The following is a 24,000-nucleotide window of genomic DNA, read 5'->3' as shown; positions in this document are numbered from 1 at the left end:
GTCCCTGTGTGCCAGGAGCTCATATGTTCTCCTTGCGTTAATGTAGGGGTCCTCGACTGGAATGTTCATGTAATGCCTAACAATATTTGGCTGCGGCCAGTCCTGAAGCACATGGAACAAGGTCATAGTGTAGAAAAGCAGTGTCACGCTTACCCCTAACGCAGGTGGTCTGACACTATAGCTGGCTGCTGTGTTCTTCGCCTATAGCTGCCCCCTTTCTCATAAGGCAAGCAGGCCTACTGGTACTTTGTTGCCCCCAGGTCCTGTACACAATGCTATGCTGGCTACCAGGCCAGGGCAGGCACAAACTGAGGTCGTCAATGAGGTAATCCAATCTTGCAGAGCAGGACAGACAAACAGGTGGCTTGATCAGATATTACACATGCTATCATATGCATGAGACTACAAGGTTGGCTGGCTTAAATGAGATTTGGTCTCCACCCAGAGACTGGCCATATTAATCACCTTGCAGGTAGACAAACAGATAAGGAGAATGCCACAACCAAAACCAGGATGCTGGAATGAGGAGCAGAAGCACTAGAAGCTCCTGAAAAGCAAATTAAACACAACAGAAGTCTGTTTTGGCAGGATCAACAATCATTCTATTGCACTTATCCAACAGATATAACAAAAATGTTCAATGGTAGACCACAAATAGCAAATACGAGAAGTTCATTATTAGGGCTTACAGACTTTTTAGCTGTTAAACTCTGTGGTGTCACTGACTGTTCTGGCAATGGAATAAAGTGTTTGAAGACAGGCAAATATCACTCCAGTTCATATTCATGGTTGGATCTCCTTTAAGGTCTGATTGTACAACCTTTGTATATTAACCATTGCAACTTCCATCAACTGTGCAGTTCATTTAATTTATATCCAAAAGAGGACTGCTTTAAATTTCAAATTTGTCATTAAATCTAAAGGATATTTTAAATTGTGTAATGTGTGTGGCCATCTTTATCCATTTCCTTAGTCTCCTCTTGGATTGCATTTATAACATGGATTGTTTACTTGTTGTATTTTGAGTATTAAAATCAGAACAACTAACTAATGTTGTACTAAGGAGGGGTTGTAGGCATGGGCGTCCGCAGAACTTTTTTCAGGGGGGGGGGGGGGGGGGCATAATTTTAGGGTCACACATGCGCCGCCCCTTTTCGACAATGTCATTATCACATTATCATGGTCAGAGACTGCAGACATAGTACAATCCCTAGGATAAGTAATGGATAATGGCCAACAGGCCCTCTTAACAGACCCAGCGAAACTACAGCAGTGATCCCTCCGGCTGGACGATCGCTCACTCTGGGTTCCCCCGTGGGCGACTCTGGTCAGTAGTGTAGCATGTCTGTACCCTGGCAGTGGCTCAGTGTTTCTCTCTCTGGTGGCGCTGGACAGCATGACTTTCTCTGGTGGCACAGGGCAGTGTAGCTCTCTCTCTGGTGGTGCTGGGCAGCGTAGCTCTCTCTCTGGCTTCCGCCCAGCACACTCCTCGTTCTTTTTCCTGTCGCACTCTCTCCCTCAGCTTTTTTCCAGGCTGCAGTCTCTCACTCTTTCTCGATTGAACAGTAGCCTCCTCCCTGTGGAAAATGGGGCCACCAATCTTTGGGACTACATGTCCCATGATGCTCTCCTATCCTAGTCTCCTTTGATTGGCTCTCAGTTATGAACAATAGGGAAGGAACGGAGCGGGCAGAAAGCTGGGCGAGGAACCTGGTGAGAGCCGTCATCTCTTCTTCCCGACAGGAGAAAGGGAGGGGGGGGGGGGGTGACTGGGAGAAACCTGATAGCCCGCAGCTTGCCATTCTCTTGTCACAGCGCCGCCGAGTTTTCTGCTGGACTGAGCAGGGAAAAGACCCTGCAGTCACACTACACTGATAGGGGGGCTTGACAGCACCTTGATGGCGTCACCCCACTGGTGGGTTGCACAGGAGTGTGTACTGCCCACAACAATACCGATGGAACTGTGTTGAATTTAAAGAGGAAGTAAACCCTTCCAAACAACTTGGACCTATAGGTAAGCCTAGATTAAGGCTTACCTGTAGGTCCAAGCAATATCTCCTAAACCTATATGGTTTAGGAGATATTTGCCCGAAAATGGGCACCGCTGTCTACGGCGCATGCGCACTAAATGCGGCAAATCCAAGAATGGATTTGCCTAATTTGTCGACTCCCGTGCGCATGCGCGGGAGTGACGTCATCGCGGCTTCGCCTAATGGCAGCGGCGGAGCTGCGAGACGCGACTCCCGTGCGCATGCGCGGGAGTGACGTCATCGCGGCTGCGCCGCTGTGATTCGTCGGAGCTGCGAGACGCCACCAGCAACATGGATGCGGTGGACTACAGGGGACAGCGGCGACTTCGCTGGCTCCTGTGTCAGGTAAGTGACACATAATGAGCTACTATGCGATGCATAGTAGTCCATTATGCTTTACCTTTGCAGGGAAAAAAAGAGGAAGTAAACCCATCAGGGTTTACTTCCTCTTTAAGATCTGATCCCTGATTCCAGGGGGGGGGCACTTGACCCCCCTTGCCCCTACCTGCGGACGCCCATGGTTGTAGGACTCTTTATTCTTATATAATGATTGAGAATAGGCATACTTGTATTTGCCTTGTGGTCACACAATGGGCCTGGGTTATGAAAGTCTATTTGTTATGGTTATGTCTATTTGTTGTCACCTATTGGCTTCCTTGAATGCAATTTGTGTTATACCTCACGTTTGGTTTTCCTATGTTCATTGTTATGGAGCAATTCCTCAAACCAATACCTTTTTTTTGTGTTTTTTCCTTATATTATCTTAAAAAATACACTTTTATAAAAATGATAAACTATTGGTACATACGTGCTAATACCAACAATATATAATTTACTCACATTCCATATGGAACACTTTTTAATGTGTACTAGATCTCACACAGTAAATAGGACACAGTTTGGTGATTTTAATCATAGGCTATTGAGTGATTGATGGCAATCAGCTAATTTGTAACTCAACACAAGTATCTGGAAGCATTTAGTAACGGAATGATGAGAGGAAACGGAGAACAAAGCTTTCAGTGTTTTCAAATGTTATATAAAAGACAGCATCCCTGGCATCCCTTTCAATGACCATGGTCTTTGTTGATCCATGCCAGCAATCCGTAAGCCATCCTTGATAGCTTGCACAACAAAGGGATGCCAGATTGCCATTATATACAGCACGTATATATTTATTGTAGGTATCTGTATGCAGAAAGGTCTGTCTGCAGATGGCTTCATCATGAAAGGTTTAGCATCATTATAGATCCCAGTATAGAAGATAGCTGATGTGAAGGAAAGGATGAAAGTCTAGATCAGTGGTCTCCAAGCGGTGGCCCTGGGGATGCGGCCCTTTGTTGGCCTTTATCCGGCCCTTGAGGCTTCATTCCTTCCACTGACACCAATGATGGGGCATAATTCCTTCCACTGTCAACAAAAATGGGGCACTATTCCTTCCACTGAGTTAAACAATGTATGTACAAATAGCCGCGCTTATGGAAAGGAACAGAAAAAATAGAAAAGATAGAGACAACACAGAGAAAGGGCACAAGAAGGTTGCTGCCGCCCTTTAGTTCACAGACTTTATTCAAAGTCCGTGACTTTTGACTATTTTATGATGTTGGTATGGGCTGTTGGCGCTACCTCTATTAAATTTAATTTAGCTGCTAACAAATTAATCTTACATCTATCTAGCGCCCCCAGCTATTTAACAAAACCTTAAATTGATAGATTACCCCAATAAATAAGCCTTTCCGTGTCACCTATATATATGTACTAATAGCACCGATAGTGCGCACCAAAAAAGGGTGTAGTAGCCCCTAGGGGATAATGAAAAGGAGAACCTTAAACCAGAGGCTATGAGAGGTAAGACACAGATTTAGAGAGAAGAGAATAGAAAGCAAAAAAGTTATTCCTTCCACTGACATCAACTATTTCTCCCCCTAATACCAAAGATTGTTCATCCTTAACTCCCACTGCGCACAGCCCAGCCTCCTAAAGTCTGAAGGACAGGAAACTGGCCCTTTCTAAAGAAAGATTGGAGACCCCTGATCTTGATTAACAAACTTTTTATTTTGTCTGAATATATTCAATTACATATTTAACCTATTAAATTAGATTTTTTTTATCATGTCTTGATAATGTTTTATTTTTAATTTATAGGACCCCAAGTTACGAGAACAGTTGGAAGTTGGGAGCTTTGGAGGAAGGTTGGAGTATCGCATGTTCACCATCGTCTATGGTCCTGATCTGGTCAACATCTCATATTTGAACTTAGTAGCATATCAAGATGAAATTGCCAAGGTGAATTTCAGTTATTGTTTTTTTTATGTATAAATTAGAAATGCCAACATTTTTATTGTAATTCATTGGGAGTCATAAATTTCAGTGTAAAGATAGCACAGGAGCTTGTTCAAGGAAATGCTCCAGTGTGCCATAGGCCCAGTATCTGAGAGAATCAGTAATTTTGGAGCAAGACACCATTGAGTGCAGACAAATGACTTCAATTAGAGGCTTAAATAGAACCTTTACGGCCCGGTGCAAGAAACTATGAAGGGTCCCCCCTGACTCCTGGGTGGGGCCCTTCCCTCCGAGCCCAGGGCCCTACCCTCTGAACCCAGTGGCGGAATTCCTGGGCCTGATCACAAGTGTGACCTTTGCAACCCTGGTAGTTCATCCACTAGTTTTTTATTTTGTTTATTTTTTTATCATTTTATTTTTTTTACCATTTTTTTTTAATGAATTTTTGCAATTTTATTAGGAGCCCCATGGGGGGACTTTGGTGAGATATCAGGGGTCCAAACAGACCTCTGATGTTTTACCTTTCAGACAGAGAAAGGATATTGAGGATACAGTGCTCAATCTCCATCTTCTCCATCTGTGTAGCCTCAGCTGCACAGAATGAATGAACAGGAATAGCTCTGTACAGAGCTTCCTGCTCATTTACAAACCGAAGTGTACTAAACACAGTATACTCCGTTTCAGTTATTCATAGACAGAGTCAGTGATTGGTACTGATCACTGATTCTGTCCATACAGAAAGGGAAGGGGCCAGTAAATTCCTTTTTTTTTTATTATTTTATTGAAGGTTTTATAACATACAACACTTATAACAACAGTGCTTACAGTATACAAAAGGGATTTCGAATGACATAAAGTTATGCGTTGCAACATGGCATTTCATTACTCTACATCTGTAAGGGTATATCGCTGGTATCCCCAGCCCAACAGGCACATTAGGTTCGATCCCCTGTCGGAACCTACAAGAAATCGGAGTCCCTTGAAACCTTCGGGGGGGGGGGGGGGAGCAGAACCCTGTCAAACAACTTAACTCCCCTCCTCTATTTAGGCTGTTTCAGGTTCAGCTAACCAAGTGTGCCAAACCTTGTTGTATTTCTTTGGGCAGCCCCTGTGTGAGTAGGTATCCTTGTATAGGGGAAGACTGTTATTCACCAGGCATTTCCATTGCACTATGGAAGGGGGTTCTGTCTTTTTCCAGTGCAAAGCAATGTTCTTACGAGCATAGAAAAGCAATAGGCTAATCATTGTGTTTAGCAGCAGACGGCACTATGGGTTCAATAAGTCCCAGTATGCAGAACTCCATAGCCAAAGGCACGGTAGTCAAGGTGCCTTTTCCCAATTAGTTCCAGCACCATCTCCCAGTATTGTTGGACCTTTGGACATCTCCAGAAAGTGTGCGGGAAGTCTCCAGGCGAGGCACCACACCTCCAATATCCCAGAAAGTGAGAGAGGTTCATCCTATGGAGTCTGTACGGGGTATAATAGGCCCTGTGGACAATTTTAAATTGCACAAGTAGGTCTCGGATAGAAACCAGGGAGTTGAAAGGAAGATCCCATATATTGTCCCAGTCATCATTATCGAGTGTTGAAATATCAGTCTGCCATCTAGTCCAAAGTTTGTTAAGAGTCAGTAGTGACACGGTGATGAGATGTGAATATAGGTTGAAGGTAGGTTCTCTGTCACAGTCGACCCTGAGTGTATTTTCCAGTTCCGAATGTGTCATAGTACATGAAGAGTGTGGGAATTGAGCTGCAAACGCATGTGACAATTGAAGGTATCTGAATAAGTAATGGCTTGGCAAATTATAGAGAGGTCAGGCAGGCGAAGGGGAGTAGAGAGTTTTGTGTCACGATATGTGACATAAGCTTAATACCGTGTCTAGCCCATGCATAAGGGTCAGGGATCTTATAAAGGTAGAGTACGCTAGGGTTTAGCCATATCGGGGCATTTGGAGAAATGTCAGCGTTTGGAGAAATGTCAGTTCGCTTGCATTTTTCAACGGCCAGCCCCGCCTTCCATGCTCGCAGCGTAGCGAGCATGGAAGGCGTTAGAGGATAAGGGGCCTGAGGGCGTAAATGACTTATTTACCGGCCCCTTTGGCACTCTCTATCTTGACACATCCCCCACAGTAGCGGGAGAGGGGAATCTGGCAGAGCTGCAGGGGGAAACAAGGGCCCGGGGACAGCTGAAAGAAGAGGAAGCTGGATAGCAGGGGTGGCTGGAATAAAGAGGTACCGATCCCCTTCATTTTCCTCTTGCAACCCCTGAATGTCTGCAGGTGGGAGATAAGGAGAAGCAGGCTTTCAGCGGCTGCAAGAGGAAAATGTACGGGATTGGCTCCTCTATATGCCACCCCTCCTATCCAGGTTACAGAGGAGCCTCACGGGGCTCCTGGAGCATAGCGCTAGTTCATAATTGCAAACCCTAAGACCTCTGTAGTTACACTCCTGACTTCAATGTTTAGCCCTGGACAGGATCATTTCAGGTTGTGTTGGCATGATGTGAATAGATTATTTTGCTTTTTTTGTTTTTGAAATAGGAATATTATTATTGGTATTTATGTATGCCATCAAATTACGCAGCGCATTGCTCATATACAGTATTTCACATTCACATCATCCCCTGCCCTGAGGAGCTTATAGACCAGTTGTTCTCAACTCCTGTCCTCGGGACCCACTAACAGGCCAGATTTTAAAGGGGTTTTAAACTCAATTTATTTTTTATCTTAATACATTCTATGCATTAAGATAAAAAGCATTCTGTGTGCAGGAGCCCCCCTCGGCCCCCTAATGCTTACCTGAGCCCCCTCTCTGTTCAGCAATGTCCACGAGTCCCTCGGGCCATCCTGAGACTCTCCCTCCTGATTGGCTGAGACACAGCAGCGGTGCCATTGGCTCCCGCTACTGTCAATGGATTTGGACAATAGTAGATTGTAAAAACATTGCCTGATCTGATGAGTCTCGATTTCAGCTACGACATTCAGATGGTCGGGTCAGAATTTGGTGTAAACAACATGAAAGCATGGATCCATCCTGCCTTGTATCACCGGTTCAGGCTGGTGGTGGTGGTGTAATGGTGTGGGGGATATTTTCTTGGCACACTTTGGGCCCCTTAGTACTAATTGAGCATCAGTTAAACACCACGGCCTACCTGAGTATTGTTGCTGACCATGTCCATCCCTTTATGACTACAGTGTCCCCATCTTCTGATGGCTCCTTCCAGCAGGATAATGCACCGAGTCACAAAGCCCCAATCATCTCACCACTGGACAATGAGGTCCCTGTCCTCCAATGTCCTCCACACTCACCACATCTCATCCAATAGAGCACCTTTGGGATGTGGTAGAACGGCAGATTGGCATCATGGATGTGCAGCCAACAAATCTTCAGAAACTGCGTGATGCTATCTTTTCACTATGGTGTAAAATCTCTGAGGAATGTTTCCAACACCTTGTTGAATCTATGCCACAAAGAATGAAGGCAGTTCTGAAGGCAAAAAGGGGTCCAACCCGGTACTAGCAAGATGTACCTAATAAAGTGGTTGGGAGTCCAAATGCTTATTTAAAGCAACCACATCACAAAAGAACATATGTGACATTTCAAGGTCATGCAGGACATCTCCTCTTAGTATGCAAAGCACTGCATAAATTGGTGGTGATTAAGAAGTCTTAATCACATAACGTGCAAAGGGTCGCAGTGAGGGTAGTGTGATGCATTAATATGGCCAGGAGGTGATTTAGGTTGTCAGTATTTTTGCTGAATGCAAAAAGTACCAGGGCTTATGCTGCAGCTAAGCAGTGTGCACCTGGCCTCTCCTGCGTATGGCAAGCCTTGCCATATGGATGCATCACACTACTCTCACTGCGACTTCTGGAGTTGTTGCTGAGACTCTTTGGTCCCCCGTTGCCCTGGCCCCTTTTGGGTTCTGTTGGTTTGAGACTGGAGTCCTGTTTGGCGACCACCCTCTTCCTCGCTCACTGGCACATCCCCAAGCGGGCTTTTTTCTTGTTTCTCTCTGCGTTTGAGCTATGATTTATACTTTTTGAATCATCAGCAAGTAGGAAAAAACCTTGGAAAATTTGGAACTGCATAACCTATATCCCTGAAGAATGCTTTCATTACATTTATGTTAAAACGCATTGGAATTTGTTCTGTCCTGTCATCAACGGACAATTGATTATTAGGTTATCCAGCGGTTTGGTCCAATGCTGCTATTTATGCTATGTGTTTGTTTTTATTGGTCCAACTTTTATTTGACGTTATATTAATAAACGTTGTACTTTTATAAATCATTACTCCCTGCTTCTGGTCCGTTAAAGTCCCACTCTTTGAGGAAATCATTTATGTTCATTGCATGTACTAGGGACGTGGGCAAGAGACAGTCTATCCTGGTAGCTGGCAAATATTTATCCTTGTTCTACAAATCTAACCCTGTTTGCAGTATTGTCGGGTCGGCTTAAAGATTCTGGTACTGTAAAGCTGTTCTACAATCTAAAATGTGATAAATAGCTACTGGCTGCTAGGTCTGTGTTAGAGGTCTGTCCAGGAGTTCTACTGGCTGCTAGGTCTGTGTGAGAGGACTATCCAGGAGTTCTACTGGCTGCTAGGTCTGTCTGAGAGGACTATCCAGGAGTTCTATTGGCTGCTAGGTCTGTGTGAGAGGACTATCCAGGAGTTCTACTGGCTGCTAGGTCTGTCTGAGAGGACTATCCAGGAGTTCTACTGGCTGCTAGGTCTGTCTGAGAGGACTATCCAGGAGTTCTATTGGCTGCTAGGTCTGTGTGAGAGGACTATCCAGGAGTTCTACTGGCTGCTAGGTCTGTCTGAGAGGACTATCCAGGAGTTCTACTGGCTGCTAGGTCTGTCTGAGAGGACTATCCAGGAGTTCTATTGGCTGCTAGGTCTGTGTGAGAGGACTATCCAGGAGTTCTACTGGCTGCTAGGTCTGTGTGAGAGGACTATCTAGCACAGTGATGGGGAACCTTGGCACCCCAGATGTTTTGGAACTACAGTTCCCATGATGCTCATCTACACTGCAGAGTGCCTGAGCATCATGGGAAATGTAGTTCAAAACATCTGGGGTGTCAAGGTTCCCCATCACTGATCTAGGAGTTCTACTGGCTGCTAGGTCTGTGTGAGAGGTCGATCTAGGAGTTCTACTAGCTGCTAGGTCTGTGTGAGATACAGTTTTCCCCATAAGGGTGGGACTTTAAAGGCATAGATTATCAGACATATGGTATAATAAAAATAAAATTAGTTTATTTAGACACTATATAAAAAAATACTGTGAAACAAATCAAAATTCATACATACATATATAGAAAGAATAAATATATCTGTGCAAAATAGCTTTCGGGTGTATAATGCCTCCAATATATTGCAGAGAATAAATACACTCCGGATATGAGCAAAAAAACAATTGGTCATATACATTCAATCACAGATATATGGCTCAGTGTTTAAAAAATACAAATGCAGCTCCTTGGTTAGTGGGGAAAAGTGGATGCCAACAAAACACCTGCAGGCAAACCGGGACCACATCAACAGGGAAGCTGGAGAAGGTGCTGTGTATGCGTAGACAAGGACAAGCGAAAGATGGAGAAAAAGCGCTGGTTCAGAGAGTTATGAAACCAAATAATCACTGGTTAAAGAAGGTAAAATGTCCATCCCTTATCTTGTGCAATGAAGGCTGATAGGCGTCAAAAAATCCATGTCTCTCTGACAAGGCAACACACCAGCGCTGTTCACTGATGGAGATCCCTCTTTCCTTGGATGTGTGCATCTATTGCATCTATGGGAATTTTGTTTGAGGCTTTGCTTACTCCTTTGAAATATATTTGAGACATGGATTTTTTGACGCCTATCAGCCTTCATTGCACAAGATAAGGGATGGACATTTTACCTTCTTTAACCAGTGATTATTTGGTTTCATAACTCTCTGAACCAGCGCTTTTTCTCCATCTTTCGCTTGTCCTTGTCTACGCATACACAGCACCTTCTCCAGCTTCCCTGTTGATGCGGTCCCGGTTTGCCTGCAGGTGTTTTGTTGGCATCCACTTTTCCCCACTAACCAGGTTGCTGCATTTGTATTTTTTAAACACTGTGCCATATATCTGTGTCTTTTGGCCTTTTCAGCCTCTTGCTTTCTAGTCTGGACTTCTTCATTGGACATATTTAGAATTGATTATACATTTTCGATCATCCCTGAAGGAGGAGTGGAGGACACTCCGTAACGTGTAGGATTTATTGAATGTATATGACCAATTGTTATTTGCTCATATCCTGAGTGTATTTATTCTCTGCGATATATTGGAGGCATTATACACCCAAAAGCTATTTTGCACAGATATATTTATTCTTTCTATATATGTATGTATGTATGGATTTTGATTTATTTCACAGTATTTTTTGATATATTGTCTAAATAAAATTATTTCATTTTTTATTATACCATATGTCTGATAATCCATGCCTTTAAAGTCCCACCCTTATGGGAAAAACTGTGTATTTTACAAATTTGGGATGTTGGCTGGTAAATAGCAGTTTAGGAGGTTAAACCTCCATTCTTTTGATATAGGTCTGTGTGAAAGGACTATCCAGGAGTTCTACTGGCTGCTAGGCCTGTGTGAGAGGACTATCCATGAGTTCTACTGGCTGCTAGGCCTGTGTGAGAGGACTATCCAGGAGTTCTATTGGCTGCTAGGCCTGTGTGAGAGGACTATCCAGGAGTTCTACTGGCTGCTAGGCCTAGGGTTACCACCCTTTCTTCAAGCCAAACCCGAACACTTTAGCGGCCTGGGACACCTTTGGGTGCCCCAAGGAGAGTAGTAATGTGGTGTGCATAGCATGCCGTAGCGAACACTGGGTGTGGCCAAATTTCTCTAAAATCATCACCCTGCCACCCAATGATGCCAAACTTGCCCCAAGACAGCTGCCTGCCGCTCCTGGATGGCAACAGATTTGTGTGACTATCTCGATTACTTGAGGAGCCACTGCCCGGTTTGAATAATGTGTCCGGGTTTCAGTTTGCCTAAAACCTGGACCCATGATTCAAAACCCTGACTGTCTGGGTGAATCCTGGACAGGTGGCAACCCTAGCTAGGCCTGTGTGAGAGGCCTATCCAGGAGTTCTACTGGCTGCTAGGTCTTCTAAGAGGCCGATCCAGGAGTTCTACTGGCTGCTAGGTCTTCTGAGAGGCCGATCCAGGAGTTCTACTGGCTGCTAGGTCTTCTGAGAGGCCGATCCAGGAGTTCTACTGGCTGCTAGGTCTTCTGAGAGGCCAGTCCAGGAGTTCTACTGGCTGCTAGTTCTGTGTCAGAGGCCTATCCAGGTATTCAAGATCCCAAAAAGAAAAAACTGTTTGTTTCTGGATCCAAGGAATCTGTAAGTGATCTGCGTCTGGTATCTGACACCCCTAACCCACTCTCCTACTACGTCTTTTCAAGTTCTGAATTAAAGCATTGAAAATCTCTAAAGTGACTGGTGCCCAATTTCTGTTCTGAACTCTCCATTATAGCCATGGACTCAGCCCCGGGGTAAATGTTGGCTCGCCCCTGCCTCTGGAGGTCCCTCCTTGCCCCAAGTATATCCGGGGGGGGGGGGGGGGCGCTTCAAATACCTTGTAAGCCATTGTCCAAAAGCAAGCAAGCCAATGAAAAGTCCAGAGTCTCATACTTGTTCCAGGTCAGCGAATTCATGAAACGGAGGGTTAAGATGGGTTAAAATGGGAGAGTTCCAGTTGCTTAATAATGCCAGAAGGGTTCTCTCTGATAAGTTAAGCAGTTTTCTCAAATTGACAGTGTTGATCAATATGTCACTTTTAGCATATGATATCACATATTGCAGCTTGATGAGTCAGGCCCGGTATATACGTAAAAAGCGGTTGGTTAACCCTCCCTTGATTAGCCGGGCTTTGGATTTTAAGCCTTTGGGATATAAACTCTGATGCTTACGTTGACTGATTTATTAATCAAGTTATACAGTAATCCTGACTGACTTTGTCTGACATTTGCGTCTTCCTTGATGGTGTTTTCCCCATGGTGACATGCAGATTTACAGTAAATAAGTCTGTCAAGGAATGACAGCCCGGTGGGGATTTGTAGTACATATTTATGTACGGCAAGACAGAAGTTCATTACAGTGTTTATAATAGATTTTGTGTATAAATTGTTACATATGCAATATTTACCTTAATTGAGTTTATACGGTAAAAGAAGGTTTTTTTGAGCAGAAATATTTTTCCCTGGATCATTTGTAGTATTTTGTTACTGGCCAATTGACACAATATATTCTTAGGCAATATGAAGAAGGACTCTGGATCCATCGGGGAAAAAAAAAAAGATCTCCTAAGCCATTATTTGTCTGGCCGAGCATGTTAATTGCAAGCTTTTGAGGCACGGAGCCTGCAGAAAAGAACTGGACAGTCTCAATAGCTTCACGCCACCAGTTCAATTTATTTTTTATTTTCTAAAGGAACTTATACTGAGGACTGGCTGCCATTGCCAATGCTAGAAAAATTAGGGGACTTAAAGTGGGGTGCCCCCTAAAAAAAAAAAAATTTAAAAGTCAGCAGCTACAAATACTGCAGCTGCTGACTTATAATAATCGGGCACTTACCTGTCCCAGGGTCCAGCTCCGCTCACGGCGCCATCATTCTTACTGTGGGCACCCGGCTGTGGCTTCACAGCCAGGCACCCACTGCATATGCGCGAGCGGCGCAGGGCGCTGTGATACGCCGCACAGTCATCTGGGACACGTGACAGGTCCCAGATGACTGTGCGGTGCGAGGGGAAGTGATGTCACCAGCCCGGGCAATGAAGAAGGCAGACTACGAGGGACCCCCTAGCAACAGGCATTTAGAGGTGAGTGTAAAAAAAAAAAAAATTGCAATTATTTTATTTATTTTTATTTTTTTATTAATTTTAAACTATTTTTTATTTTTTGGTGGCAACACCACTTTAAAGTATAACTAAAGGCAAAACTTTTTTTTTTTTTTAGTTTCGGATAGAGCACAGAGAGATTATAATGTTTCTCTGTTTGTATTGCTGTCTAAAGCCCCATTTTCCCCTTGCCTACCAGGCACTTTCACCCCCTTCCTGCCCAGGCCAATTTTCAGCTCCCAGCACTGTCACACCTTGAATGACAATTGCACGGTCATGCAATACTGTACCCAAATTACATTTTTATCATTTTTTTTTTTTTCATTTTTTTGCTAAACAAACAAAAAAGACCATAAATTTTGAAAAAAAAAAAAAAAATCATAATTTGTTATAAAATTTTGTAAAGAGTTGATTTTTCTCCTTCACTGATGAGGCTGCACTGGTGGGCACTGATGAGGCAGCACTGATAGGCTGAACTGATTGGCACTGATGAGGAGGATTTCTTTTTTCTTCTTTTTCTTCTTTTTTTTCTTTGTATTTATTAAAATTATTGTTTACTATATATTTTTTTTAAGCGACATTGTATAAAAGGTCCTACAAAAGCTCCAGAAGCCATGATTATGGCGAAACACGTAGAGACAACCACATTTTGTATTGTGACTGCATGATCATTCATGTTTTGGTTTTAAAACTTTATTGATTTTTTTAATTATGTACAGTAAGCACTTCAATACCGGGCACTTAGACACCTTCCTGCCCAAATCGATTTTCAGCTTTAGCGCTGTCGCAATTTGAATAATTGCGCGGCCATGCTACACTGTACCCAAACTATTTTTTTTTATCATTTTGTTCCCACAAATAGAGCTTTATTTTGGTGGTATTTGATCACGTCTGCGATTTTTTATTTTTTGCGCAACAAATAAAAAAAGAAACACGTTTTTCTTTTGTTTCTGGTACATTTTTTTGTAAATAAGTATGTTTTGTTCTTCAATGACAGGCACTGATAAGGTGGCACTGATGGTCACCGATGAGGTGGCACCAATGAGGTGGCACTGATGAAGTGGCACTGACAGGCACTGATGGGCACTGATAGGCAGCACTGATAGGTGGCACTGATGGCCACTGATAGGTGGCACTGGTATGCGGCACTGATGGGCACTCATAGGTGGCACTGATGGGCACTCAGTGGCACTGATGGGCACTCGTAGTCGGAACTGATGGGTACTTATGGGTGGCACTGATAGGTGGCACAGATGGGCACTGATAGGTGGGCATGGATGGGCACTGATAAGTGGCACTGATGACACTGATGGGTGGCATTGATGGGCATCCCTGTTTTGTAATGTGCCACAGAGGTGCCAGTCAGTGCCCATTTGTGGGCACTGATTGGCATATTGTGGGCATATTTTTTCACATGTGGATGGCCAGGGGGGATGTTCCTGGCTGTCCACATGCTGGGGGCTTCCCTGGTGGTCTAGTGTGGGCATCTGAGGGGGGCTGCGCTGATAAACAATCAGCGCAGACCCCCCGCCCCCATCAGAAGAGACGCCGATCGGCTTTAAATAAACTCTCTGGACTGTTTGAAAGGGACCAGCCCCCATCTCTTCACATCCTCACCACCTGTCCTGAATGCGACCTTGAGGTGAAATGTCAGCTCACCTGTCCTCTGGGGGTCCCTTATAGCCTCTAGTCTAGAGAGTAAGGTGTGCTTCACCAGTCATTTTCTACTCTATCAAGATCTTTTTGTAATTCACCACAAAGGGGAACTGGCTTCTCCATTCATCATTTCTTGGTGGCTTAGACAAATTATTGTTCATGCCCATGACCTTAATGATAACGTTCCACTTTTTTCTGCCAAAGGACATTCAGCTAGATTTGCTAGAGTTTCTTGGGCTTTTTGGCATCGGAGAGCCATTTCTCAGATTATTAAGGCCGCCACCTGATCTTCCATTCACAAGTTCTACCAGGTGGGTGATAAGTCCTCATCTGATGTCAAGAAATGGGTTTTATGTTATGTATAAAACTCTGGTTTTACCTGCCACTTGGTGCAAGAATACAAGGCAGGTTACAGAGTAGAGATATAATCATTTCATATGGGATCCAGTGGCGGCTGGTGTTCAAATTTTTTTGGGGGGAGGGGCGCAATTTTTTTTTTTTTTAAATCATCAATTGCAGCCACTGTGCCATCAAACTCTGCCACTGTGCCACCAAACGCTGCCACTATGCCCATTAAACACTGCCACTGTGGCATCAAATGCTGCCACTGTGTCATCAATTGAAACCACTGTGCCCAACAAACGCTGCCACTGTGCCATCAAATGCTGCCACTGTGCCATCAAACACTGCCACTGTGCCATCAAACGCTGCCACTGTGCCATCAAACGCTGCCACTGTGCCCATTAAAAGCTGCCGCTGGGCCATCAAACGCTGCCGCTGGGCCATCAAACGCTGCCACTGTGCCCATCAAACGCTGCCACTGTGCCCATCAAACGCTGCCACTGTGCCCATCAAACGCTGCCACTGTGCCCATCAAACGCTGCCACTGTGCCCATCAAACGCTGCCACTGTGTCCATTAAATACAGCCACTCTGGCATCAATTGCAGCCACTGTGCCCAACAAATGTTGCCACTGTGGCCATTAAATGCTGCAAATGGATCTTGTTTACAGATTAACAGACCTGTAATGTGGTCATTGGATATACTATATACACCATTCCTTCCCTATTTCACATCTTCATTTACAGCAATTGCTTAATTTCTTTTTAAAGGTTATGAAAAGACAACATTTCGTGTCGTAGTGCGCGGTGAACCTCTGACATGGTTTATCATTAGACATGACGGAGCAGAGAGTTCTAAAAGTGTAATGTCTAGTACTGTGCAATAATATCTCCCCAGCCTTCAATATGTCATCCTGTTGAACCTCAGATCCGCTTGTATGACATACAACGTCAGAAGTGATTAGGATCAATGTCTGACATTACAGGGTAAAGTTCCAGACACTCAGCAAATTGTAAGGAGAGTGATGAATAGACTGAACTGTCATTGATGCTCAAGTCTCCAGCATCTAATATATTGGGACAATTAAGAAATATATTGTGAAATGATGCTTGGCCATCTTTCATGCAGTAGATGCACATGAGCAAATGTTTTTTTGTTTTTAAAAATATTTAAGATTTATTAGATGATTGACTCTTGCCAGTGCAATTATAGTGGTTTTATTGGGCTTGACAGACATTTAAAGAGTTAAAGTGGTTGTAAAGGCATGGAATGCATGAAGGTAAAAAAAAAAACTGTGTTCAGCAGCCCCCCCCCCAAACTTACCTGAGTCTGATTCAGATCCACCGATGTGCACGAGAGCCTTGGCTCTCCTGGGTCTCTCCCTCCTCATTGACTGAAACAGTAGCAGTAGCCATTGGTTCCCACTACTGTCAATCACAGCCAGTGAGCCAATGAGGAGAGAGCAGGGGCGGAATCGAGCCACGTGCCATGTGTGAATGGACACACAGAGCAGCAGCTCAAGAGCAAGCCTGCTTGGGTGCCCCCATACTCTTCTTCTTTGGCCCCCCACTGGCCCTCCTGGCCCCTCCCTTCTGCTGAGTGCCCCCATAGGAAGCTGCTTGCTATGGGGGCACTCAGCAGGAGGGAGGGGCCAGGAGCACCAGTGTGGGGACCCAAGAAAAAGAGGATCTGGGCTGCTTTGTGCAAAACCATTACACAGAGCAGGTAAGTATGACTTGTTTGTTATGTTTAAACAAAAAAAAAATTCTGCCTTAGATATCCCTTTAATCCAAGGAACAAATGAAAGCAAATGCAAATTGGTTAGATACAATTGCAATTGCGGTAAGGACAAAATGGCTCTTCCTGCTAGTCAGCTTAACGTAGTTAAAATAATATAAAAATTGTGACCCCCCTCCATAGTTGCGGAGTATTCCTCCCTGACAATTAGTGGTGACCAGTCCACAAAGCCTCTGTTTTTTCCAGCTTCTGACTGTCTGCATCACTGCCCCCTCACCATTTTAAGCCCAGTGTTTACCACTGGTCACTGAATTGTATATGATGATGTTGGATGACTGCCCATTCACATTCTTGAATGGAAAAGAGGAGAACCCGTGGACTGCCCCTCTTGCCAGTGTGGGACCAATAGCTACCACTGGTCACTGCATTGTACATGATGACATTGGACTGCCCATCCACATTCCACAAGTGTGGTGTAAATGGCTACTGTTGGTCCTACATTCTTTGCATTTTATTCTGTTGAATTGGCCATCCAATGGCAGTGGACTGATCATTCACACTCCAGGATGGAAGATAGGAGGACTGGAGGACAGTTCCGCCTGCCAGAGAGTGAGAGGCAGAGAGCAAGGGAGAGAGAGGGGAGAGGAAGAGAAAGGGAGGGAGAGAGAGAGAGGGAAAGCGGGAGAGAGAGAGAGAGATTGGGGGTGGAGAGAGAGATTGGGGGTGGAGAGAGAGATTGGGGGTGGAGAGAGAGAGAGATTGGGGGTGGAGAGAGAGAGAGATTGGGGGTGGAGAGAGAGAGAGATTGGGGGTGGAGAGAGAGAGAGATTGGGGGTGGAGAGAGAGAGAGATTGGGGGTGGAGAGAGAGAGAGATTGGGGGTGGAGAGAGAGAGAGATTGGGGGTGGAGAGAGAGAGAGATTGGGGATGGAGAGAGAGAGAGATTGGGGATGGAGAGAGAGAGAGATTGGGGATGGAGAGAGAGAGAGATTGGGGATGGAGAGAGAGAGAGATTGGGGATGGAGAGAGAGAGAGAGAGATTGGGGATGGAGAGAGAGAGAGAGAGAGATTGGGGATGGAGAGAGAGAGAGAGAGATTGGGGATGGAGAGAGAGAGAGAGAGAGATTGGGGATGGAGAGAGAGAGAGAGAGAGATTGGGGATGGAGAGAGAGATTGGGGATGGAGAGAGATATCAGGGGGGTGGAGAGAGAGATCAGGGGGGTAGAGAGAGAGATTGGGGATGGAGAGAGAGAGAGATTGGGGATGGAGAGAGAGATCAGGGGGGTGGAGAGAGAGAGAGATCAGGGGGGTGGAGAGAGAGAGAGAGATCAGGGGGGTGGAGAGAGAGAGAGAGATCAGGGGGGTGGAGAGAGAGAGAGAGATCAGGGGGGTGGAGAGAGAGAGAGAGATCAGGGGGGTGGAGAGAGAGAGATCAGGGGGGTGGAGAGAGAGAGAGATCAGGGGGATGGAGAGAGAGAGAGAGATCAGGGGGGTGGAGAGAGAGAGAGATCAGGGGGATGGAGAGAGAGAGAGAGATCAGGGGGGTGGAGAGAGAGAGAGAGATCAGGGGGGTGGAGAGAGAGAGATCAGGGGGGTGGAGAGAGAGAGATCAGGGGGGTGGAGAGAGAGAGGGAGAAATCAGGGGTGGGAGGGGATCAGGGGTGGGGGGGGGGATTACTAAAAATGAAATATTTTTTTATGTGCCATCTAGGGGGTTTGACAAAGGAATACTTGGAGTAGTGACAAGTGGGGGGACTCGGGGAGCTGTCTGTCAATGTCCTCCTGCTGGGGTTAGTTGACGTTCTGCCAGCCGGTTCCCAGGCAGCAATGGAGACACGCCTGCCCTTTAAATGTTAAATGCTCATATTGTATTGGAGCGGAAATATAATGTAGCAAATAAATCCCTGTGATGTGTTGATGGATATACCGTATTAGAACAATTGCCATGTAGCAGGCCAGTGTGCGCTCTGGCAAATCTGGAACGAATAGTCTGGCTGAGGGATTTATGACACCGAACTGCAGCTCATCGCAATAATAGGAATATCTTTCACAGATTTTATTAGCTCTTCCATTCTCCAGCCTGCAAATGCATTTCCAAGAAAGCACGATTGTTTTTAATAATGAGACCCCCAGAAATGATGTCTCCATTTTCCTCTAACTGGATCAGTAATTCAAACTGATGTCCCTCTCAATAAGGGATCTTGCCATGACTACATACTGCTAGAGCCCTAATGAGCATTGCTGGCGGAGAGGAGCACCATAGCCGTAGCCGGCTTGTCATAGAGGAGAGCATTCATCTTCGCAAGGCGGGTTTCACTGAAGAGTTTCACTTTTCTGCACGGGCAATTTAGTAACGGCTGATATTTACCATAACAAATAGACCAGACTCATTATGTAAACGGAGGTAATGAATTCAATGATTACCCACAAACTTGGCCCAGAAGCCGAATCCTTGTGAATCATTGCTGGCCTGGGAATACATTCTTTATTTTTTTGTTCCTAAAAGAGCGGTCGAGGGTTCGGTCCAACCAAATTTGATATTTTAGACTGGAAGTTAAAGTGATATTAAACCCAAAAGCAAACATTTATTATATTGCAGCTTACAAATCCTTAGATGTGGTGGCTGCATTCGTTTTTCATAGTTTAGGCTTTCTTTCCTTTATTTTAATTTAGTGATCCAGCCAGTAAGTGTGTTGTTTTTCAAAAGAACACGCTCTTCTGCAAATGTATCAGTTACATAGATGAGACAAACCATTTGTTACGGGTGTAACTGCTAATAAAGTGTTTGCTGGAGTTTGGCTTCAATTTGTTCGTTTAAATCTGCTAGTCCATTTAGCGCCCCCCCCTCAGACTGACCTGACGCTGCGGCTGTCCAAAGGTGCTCCCTGTGCTTCTTCATCCAGTGTTACTGGCCAGATCACCAGGAGAAAACAGGAGGGAGAAAAAAAATGAAAACGAATGCAGCCAACACATCTAATGATTGGTAAGCTGCAGAATATATTACATTTTAGAGTTTTGGTTTAATACTGCCTTAAAGCTGAACACTAGAGTTGGGCCTGCAATTTGGGCCGAGCAAAATTTCGGGCCCAAACGTTGCCTGTTCGGTGATCACTCGAATTTGCAGGGCGCTCGGTGGGACGTTCGCCCGCCGAGCACCCCACAATATGCTGCATTCTAAGCCCAGATTGGGCAAAGCTTTGCCCAATCAGGGCACAGTGAAGAGCTTGTTGTTAAGGAGCGGGGCCAGGAAGCCGGCAGCGACGTCCTTAACAACAAATGAGTCATCAGCTGTCAACGGACTTGCCCGCTGACAGCTGAATGAAAAAAAAAAAAAAACATTGCTGGCAATAGAAAAATGTTTAAAAAAACAATCCAGAACGCCAGAATGCCAGAACGTCTGCGTTTGGTATGGCTTTTAAGGGGAACCCCAGGTCGAAATTAAAAACAAAACGGCGTGGGGTGCCGCCCCAAAATCAGTACCATACGCTTATTCGAGCATGCAGCCTGGCAGGCCAGGAAAGGGGGAGGGAAAAGGGAACGAGTGAGCACCCTCCCCCCTCCTGAATCATACCAGGCCACGTGCCCTCAACATGGGGGGGTGCTTTGGGGTAGGGTGGGCCCTGTGGGCAGTGGACTTATTAGAATCTAGAAGCCCCTTTTAGCAAACTAAAGCCCCCAGATTCTGCCCCCCCCATGCAAATGAGTAGGGGTACGATGAGTACCCCTACTCATTGACCAAAAAAGTGTAAAAAAAAAAAACTAAAAACACACACGCAGTTTTTGACAGTTCGCTTATTAAAAAAAAAAGTTTCCCCGATGTAGTTCCATCGTCAATCATGACGCCCACAGCCAAAGTGGGACCGGAACAGAGGCTAACTCCCGACTATTTTCTACTCTGTTAGACAGCTCTTATATACATTTGCAAAAAAAAAAAAAGTATGTGAACCCTTTTGGAATGATATGGATTTCTGCACAAATTGGTCATAAAATGTCATCTGATCTTCATCTAAGTCACAACAATAGACAATCACAGTCTGTTTAAAGTAATAACACACAAAGAATTAAATGTTACCATGTTTTTATTGAACACACCATGTAAACATTCACAGTGCAGGTGGAAAAACTATGTGAACCCCTGGATTTAATAACTGGTTGAACCTCCTTTGGCAGCAATAACTTCAACCAAACTTTTCCTGTAGTTGCAGATCAGACGCGCACAACAGTCAGGTGTAATTCTTGACCATTCCTCTTTACAGAACTGTTTCAGTTCAGCAATATTCTTGGGATGTCTGGTGTGAATCGCATTCTTGAGGTCATGCCACAGCATCTCAATCAGGTTGAGGTCAGGACTCTGACTGGGCCACTCCAGAGAGTGATTGTGATTGTCTATTGTTGTGACTTAGGGTCCTTTCACACGGGGCGGATCAGTTCTGATCCGCCCCGTGGATATCCGTTTGCTCAGCGGGGATCACTCCGTTGATCCCCGCTGAGCAGGGAGATGACCGGTCCGTCTCTGCACACTGCGCAGGGACGGATCTGTCACAGCGCCGCTCTCCCCTATGGGAGATCGGATGACGACGGACCGCAGTGCCCGTCGTCACCCGATCCGATCCGCAGACGGATGGAAAAATAGCTTTTTCCTCCGTTACACTTTTTCGGATCGGAACGGGTCGGATGTCAGCAGACATGTCACCGCTGACATCTGATGCTCCATAGACCTCTATGGAGCACCCGTTCAGGTCCGCCTGAAAAACTGACAGGCGGGCCTGAACGGGACGTCAGTGTGAAAGAGGCCTTAGATGAAGATCAGTTTACATTTTATGACCAATTTGTGCAGAAATCTATATCATTCCCTGATTTCGAGCGACGGTCCCTCTTTCCTCCTCATTTGTCCCTCATTTTGGTCTGATCTATATAGTTGTATGCAAAATGCACTATTTATCTTTCGAAAAATGTTTCCCAGAGGTAAAACTTTCATCCAACTTCTCAATTACTGTAAATTCCAAAAAACAATATAGAGGAATAGTAGTGGTAAAAAAAAAAAAAAAAGCACTTGTGGGTTTAACCGCTTGCTGACCGCCTCACGCTGATATACGTCGGCAGAAGGGCTCGTACAGGCAGAATCGCATACCTGGACGTGGCCCTTTAAGAGGCGGCCAGCGGGCGTGTGCGCCACCCACAGCTAGCTCCGTAAATTGGGTCGCGGGTCCTCGATCGCTGCTGGGATACCCGCGATCGCCTCACGGGGAGGAAGAACGGGGTGATGCTAATGTAAACAAGCATCTCCCCGTTCTGCCCTAGTGACAGTGTCACTGATCACCGCTCCCTGAATTCGGAGCAGAGTTCAGTGACGTGTCACACACAGTCACGCCCACCCCACAGTTAGAAACACGCCCCTAGGATACGCTTAACCCCTACATTGCCACCTAGTGGTTAACTCCTATTTTGTAGACACTATGACTTTTGCGCAAACCAATCAATTAATCGCTTATTGTGATTTAAAAAAATAAATAAATATGTAGAAGAATACGTATCGGCCTAAACTGAGGAAAAAAAATAATTTTTTTAAATATTTTTGAGGGATATTTATTATAGCAAAAAGTAAAAAATAACGTGTTTTTAAAAAAATTGTTGCTTTTCTTTTTGTTTATAGCGCAAAAAATAAAAACCGCCGGGGGTGATCAAATACCACCAAAAGAAAGCTCTATTTGGGAGCCCCGTCGCATGACCGCGCTGTTGTCAGTTAAAGCGACACCGTGCCGAATCGCAAAAAGTGCTCTGGTCAGGAAGGGGGTAAATTCTTCCGGGGCTGAAGTGGCTAACTAATATTTTTTTTTGTATAATTCTCCTTTAAGGCGGAGTGGCATGGGGCGTGTCCTATGCCTACATACTTTTGCTAATAGGTGTCCCTCATTGCCATCTCAAAAAGTTGACTTTTCACCAAATCCTTGACCACTTCAAACAGAGGGACTAAACATCCGATCAAAACTGTGACATATGGAAACTCAAAAAATAATTGACCTTGGTCAACCTTCTATTGCTTATAGACCATCTATGGACCACTGGTCATTTACTGATATCATTTGGACCCCCAGCCTTGTTATTGACCCCTTGAATAGTCCCATTGACCCCTAGTGGTCAATATTGACCATTTTGGGAACCCTATCCTAAACGGTTGCTTCAGTTGTAGAAAATCTGCCGTTGTTGTGCAAGTTATTGGTTGTGGTCGCCTCATAAGGAGCCAGTTATTTTGTCAGTATATTTTTTTTAATTGTTGGAGGAAACAAACACCTGTAAAAAAAAAAATCTCACACATCTGGAGAACACGCAATGCCGATGCAGATCATCTAAACTAAAACAAGAATCTCATGTTTGCAAGACAAGTATGTGTCTTTAGGGCATTCAACACACATTTGAAGAGAAGCCAACTAGTGAATATTCTGTAGTTTTGATAAAGTTATTTCTCTGTCTTTAGCCATAAAAAAAACGGATATTGTTTTATGCCTATAAACTGCCAACTGGCCATTGTAAGGTGCATTCTTGACTTTCCACCAAATCCTTGACCACTTGGACATCAAACAGCGGAACTGAAAATCTAATCACACTTGTATCTGAATCAGGATGCTCAACAAATAGACTACCGTATATACTCGAGTATAGGCCGACCCGAATATAAGCCGAGGCCCCCAATTTACCCCCAAAAAAACTGGCAAACTTATTGACTCGTGTATAAGCCGAGGGTGAGACATGCCTGTCCATCCCTGTGTGTGTGTCCGTCCATCCCTGTGTGTCCGTCCATCCCTGTGTGTCCGTCCATCCATCCCTGTGTGTGTGTGTGTCCATCCATCCATCCATCCCTGTGTGTGTGTGTCTCCATCCATCCATCCATCCCTGTGTGTGTGTGTCTCCATCCATCCATCCCTGTGTGTGTGTGTCTCCATCCATCCATCCATCCCTGTGTGTGTGTGTATCCATCCATCCATCCATCCCTGTGTGTGTGTGTGTGTGTGTGTGTGTGTGTCCAGCCTACCTGTGTCCCGAGCCTTTGTCCCGAGCCTCCGTCCCGTGCCTTG

The 24,000-nt window shown here is 45.0% G+C and overlaps 1 protein-coding gene across 1 annotated transcript in view; it reads left to right on the top strand.

Annotated features, from left to right (window-relative positions):
• Positions 1–24,000, top strand: part of PLCB1 (phospholipase C beta 1) — a 957,098-nt gene that overhangs the window by 524,004 nt on the left and 409,094 nt on the right. Inside the window, exon 4 of the mRNA XM_077485489.1 lies at positions 4,176–4,316. Within this exon, the coding sequence (XP_077341615.1) occupies positions 4,176–4,316 (141 nt within the window). The remainder of the gene's footprint in view (positions 1–4,175; positions 4,317–24,000) is intronic.

Source organism: Lithobates pipiens, unplaced genomic scaffold (assembly GCF_037356315.1).
Source record: "Lithobates pipiens isolate NorthernLeopardFrog02 unplaced genomic scaffold, aLitPip1_a1.2 Scaffold_18, whole genome shotgun sequence".
NCBI classification, from domain to species: Eukaryota; Metazoa; Chordata; class Amphibia; order Anura; family Ranidae; genus Lithobates; species Lithobates pipiens.
Note: the sequence above shows the minus strand (reverse complement) of the source record. Positions and strands in the feature narration are given on the sequence as shown.